The sequence below is a fragment of the Nannobrachium achirus genome (genome assembly GCF_963921795.1).
Source record: "Nannobrachium achirus genome assembly, chromosome: 6".
In the NCBI taxonomy this organism is placed as follows: Eukaryota; Metazoa; Chordata; class Actinopteri; order Myctophiformes; family Myctophidae; genus Nannobrachium; species Nannobrachium achirus.
In genome coordinates this window covers 37,108,995-37,113,994 of record NC_137815.1, presented here as the reverse complement: position 1 = coordinate 37,113,994, position 5,000 = coordinate 37,108,995, and the positions used below count along the sequence as shown (strand labels likewise).

Sequence of the window (5,000 nt, the reverse complement as noted above, 5' to 3'; positions counted from 1 at the left end):
TCATGTGATCGACATGGATGTGTCAGATTTTCCATATTCCATCCTGATTGGCTAAAACTGGCTTTCAAAGTTTGCAGGATTGGTCAGTTTTGAATAAAATGCCTGAAATCCTGAACGCAGTGTGCGATTTTGGTGAAATTGTGCATGCCTATTGGGAATGTGCATGCACAATTTCATGCACATTCCCAATACCGAAAATCAAATCAGCCTCATGGTGGCGCTATAACAGGCCGATTCATGTTTTCACCTATAACTCCACCGATTAGTGTCAAACTTTGTATGCGCACTCCTTAGAGGCCAAGGTAAAACCTTTTCCCTGCATTTTTTACATCAGCCTTTTATAGCGCCATCAGGAGGCCGACTTATGTAAAACACATTACATGCCTGACCTGGTGGAGACCTGTGCTCGGAAGAGCACTGCTTCTAGTTCCCTCTGAATTAGGGATGGGACGATAAGCAATATTATCGTTTATCATGATAAAAAACACTCACAATAATCGTATCGTGGAGATTACATTTATTGTGATATCGTCCTCCGTCATGCACTGGGATCAATTCACCTTTTACTTAAACCCTCTATAATTGGTAAAAGTTACTTATAATATACATACTTGATACAGTCTTTTTTTCACTCTCTATCAAATGTCTTAGCCAAAAAATAGCTGATCTACAAGCTCACAACGCGTCGCATCGCGACGCGTTGTGAGCTTGTAGATCGGTTATTTTTTGGCACATGTTTTGCCCCAGCATAATGGATTTTGATTATCGCGATAATATCGTAAATTGCGATTTCTTTGGTCACAATAATCGTGATATGACATTTTCATATCGTCCCATCCCTACTCTGAATACATTTCAGCAGAGGAGAGGGAGAGAGACAGGCAGACAGACAGACAAACAGATTCAAAATGCAGAGAGGAAAATGGTAAAATCAAATGTGGCAAATCCTTGGATGCCCCTCCTATAACGTCCCTCCCCCTCCACACACACACACACACACACACACACACTCTCAACCCAGAAGAATATCCATCCGCAGATACAGGTTAGTGTGACAGGCTACAGTGATCAGAACACAGCAGAGCTTCCAACTCACAACACACACACGGCAACTCACTACATGAAAGGCACAGTTATATACAGTTAGACAGGTAGTCTGCTACCACTGCCTTATCTAACGCTGCAGCAGGGACGTGCAGAGAATGTTAGAGAGGCGGGGGCTGAAATTTGTAAAAGGGCACTTTTGGTGAAAATACCGAAAATAGCAGACCTCCAAGCTCACAACGCGTCGTGCTGCGACACGTTGTGAGCTTGGAGGTCAGCTATTTTCGGTGCTTGATACCACACTGAACTAAGCATGGATTTATACACAGAGAGGGCCATTCTTATTCTTTCAACATAACATGCTGCATTAAGGTTCAGGAGAGTTTGGACAAGAAAATTATCTTGCTGCCTTCAGGTATGGCATGGAAAGAGGGGGCATTTGCATTTCTTTCACCATAGTAAAAAGTGCATTCGTGGTCTGGAGAGAGCACTTTTACAGACGGATAAAAGGGGCAGGGGCTCAAGCCCCCTTTGATGTCTATGTGTGCACATGCCTGCGCTGCAGTGTGTGTGTGTGTGTGTGTGTGTGTGTGTGTGTGTGTGTGTGTGTGTGTGTGTGTGTGTGTGTGTGTGTGTGTGTGTGTGTGTGTGTGTGTGTGTGTGTGTGTGTGTGTGTGTGTGTGTGTGTGTGTGTGTTCAACAGTTTTACCTTGAGGAACTTGTAAAGAAGGAAGGTGAACCAGTTGGTAAGCATCTTCTCAGCTACTGACTCCGTCCTGGGGGGGGAGAGAGAGAGAAAGAGTGTGTTATGATAATTATGGAGTAGGACAGACAAAAGAGAGGGTGCATGATTCAGGAAAGACAGAAATAGGGTGAAAGAGGCAACAGTGAAGAGGGGAAAAAAGGGAAAGACATTACAAGCGTGAGAAAGGAAAGAGAGGAAGGAAGAAAAGAGAGATTTGTAGTTTTCTCAACCCAGACACATCAGCACATGAACCACAAGACAAGAGGCTTTGGACTTTTTCCCAAACCACTTCCCTCTGTTGCAACAAGCGCAACCTAAACAAGGCCCCTGGCTAGGATCTGTGGGCACAGAAACCAACACTTTGATCGTGGTGGTGTTGGTTGTGGGGTTAATATGCGTTCACACATCAAAGGGAAACATTGGAATTATCAGACACCGCAAGCCTTCCCCCCCCCCCCCCCCCCCCTCCCCCCTCCTTCACACTCAAACAAATTACCTTGGCATAACAAACGCTCTCCATTTCTCTCATTGTTTCATCTGCACCCCCCCTCCGCACCCCTTCGCAAAAGTAAACCCACCCATCTTCATTAAAAATACGGCAATTAGTATAATTTGCTAACTTCTCTCGTTAATTGCAAACCTGCAGAGTAATGAGGGGAACCCTCCGCGTGTGGACATGCACGCACAGCACACACACACACAAGCCCACAGAAAGAAAACAGAGCAATTATAAGGCATTGTAATTAACAGACTTATTGGGTCTAATTTGTTAAACAGCTAAAAGGAAGCTGGTGCCGGGGGTATGTTGAGGAAAGAATAAGGATAAAAGTTGATTTCAGGACTATCACTATCACCATGTTTACTCCTATATACATGAACGTGAAATGCACTACTCCTAAGGTGGGTTAGTGGGTTGTGTAACTGGATTACAGTATGTTTCATTACTTTTCATTGCTTTCCAAACTACCTTTATTTTCCAACTTCTCACTCAGGAATGGTGGTGACAGGTTAGTTAATATGTTGTGTACAGCAAAGGAAGGTATATTTATTGTCCATTTGGCAGAGAAATACATAGCTTTCATGTGGCGAGGAATAAAGGTGCCTGTAGTTTCTAGTTTGCGAGCTAGTATGTATGTTTAACAACAAAATACTTATGTTTCCTTAAGTCGCTTGTCGAGAGTTATTTTATATGTGTGGATTCTGTGGAATAGTTTTTTTTTCCTTAGCCGTCAGTGGAATACTGTATATTGTGGAATAGAGAGTAGAGGAGGGGGATGGCAAAATGCACCTGGACAGAACACACTTGGGTATGAATGATACAACTTGGTAGCGGGGCGATCAGCCTGGGATCAATTCGCTTTGCATTTTGCAGATCCAGTCCAGAGTGGATACGGATATGTATGTGTGCAAATTACAGGACACAGGGAGCCGACCACTGAACAGTAAATAGAAGCCAGGCTTTCCATCCAGGCACTGAGGGAAACCTGGTTACGCGAGGTTAGCGGGGAATATGGATGGGCGTTTGGCCATTTATTTTGCAAATGTGTAGCCTTTATCTGTGGTAAACCGTAGCGTGATGTCAATTTTATGCATCGCAGTGCACACACCACAAGCCTTGGACACAAGCAGCTGTATCATATGTTATGATGTCAACTGTTGCATCAGGAATTCAATGCAGCGAACAAACACAACAGTGTTATTACAGACAGGGCCTAGTCAGACCACAAGGTGAACTTAACTCTCCTACTGCCAGATTATTTATTTATTTATTGGGTCTGGTGCCATCAAAAAGCGGCTTACCTTTGCGACGTTATAGTAGATAGACAGACAGACAGACAGACAGACAGACATTTATTTATTTTTATTTTTTTGGGTTGTGCAATAGTGCACTTTGGTCTGCCAGGCAGCAGAGGGCGGCGTCATGCGAGAATGAATGTGAATTTGCCTGTTATGTGTTGAAGAAGAAGAAGACCAGTCACTGGCCACAGAGCCTTACAGCCAGAGGAAATCAACAAGGAAGTGAATTGTTCTCCGTTGATGTTAACGCATAATGGATTTTTTACACCATCACCGCGGAAAATGTGTTTACAGTAGACGGCCGCGCGACCCCTCATCAGCTTACAGTCATCAGACGAACGAACCGAACGAGCGCCATATTGGCGGAGAGGTCTTGCGAAATCGGGCGAACGTGAACGTTCAAAGCGTTGGGAGAGTTAATGATAAACACTCAGCAAGTCATTCTGGAAAGTAACTTTCTGGAAGTAACTTCCACTGGCCTTGTGGTTTCCTAGTTCTCTTCATCAGCTACCGTTTCAGAGCAAAGCCTTTGGAATTATTTTAATGCTTTAATCTTTTTGTTTTATACTAGGGTATTATGTCATTAGAGATTCATGACTTCTGCATCATAATCTGAACAGTGGAACCAACAAGCTACTAATTGGAATCTGAGCGAGTTTATATCAATTGTAATTAAGTTTGGACAGAAAAACAGGGACCACGAGAAAAAGAAAAACACCCCAACATTTCTTCGCCCCTCACTAAGCTCTGTGGGTAAGCCCCTGGCCTAGTCCAGACCTGTTAAAATATAATTTTAAAAGGAAGTTTGTCTTTTGCCTTAAAAACACCCAAACAGCACAAAAAATGTATTTAATAATCGTCTGGTTTTATTAACAGCAGCTCCTGAGGCTACACGGCGTAGTTAGCAGGGACAGCGTGTTGTGACCGTATGCCCCGAGAGGGGATTGGAAGAGGATTCACAGAGACACGCTGGCTGAGAGTCATTTATTTGATTAGATTTTTAATTAAATATCTCTCCAAGGAGGAGGAGGAGGAGAACGGGGAGGGTGGTGGGGGAAAGAAAAACACATAACTTTTCTTTTATCATTTAATGTCTAATTCCAAATTATTTTGAGACAGACCATTTTTTTCTTGGCTTGCACACACATCTGTGTACCGCTGCCCGGTGGCCAGTGTCGGACCACATCCACTGTCTCACCATATTGCACCTTGGACCCATTGTCCCCTCCTGTCCTTTGCCCGCGCTTTTCTCTCTGTCTGTCTGTCTGTCTGTCTGTCTGTCTGCCCTCACCCCTGCACACGTCTTACACTGTAAAATCTTCAGTGTTCATTTAACTTCTGAGACTGTACACATGTAACCAAATGGAGTCAAAGACTTAAATATACAGTAGATAAAACTAGTAAGACGCCTCAG

General features: G+C 43.6%; 1 protein-coding gene across 1 annotated transcript in view; it reads right to left on the bottom strand.

The window, feature by feature from the left end:
* The window catches only part of LOC308287859 (plexin-A1-like), a gene marked incomplete at its 5' end in the record, with an annotated part of 234,475 nt that overhangs the window by 13,488 nt on the left and 215,987 nt on the right, over window positions 1–5,000 (bottom strand). Inside the window, one exon of the mRNA XM_080729172.1 lies at window positions 1,754–1,820. Coding sequence (XP_080585298.1) covers window positions 1,754–1,820 — 67 coding nt within the window. The remainder of the gene's footprint in view (window positions 1–1,753; window positions 1,821–5,000) is intronic.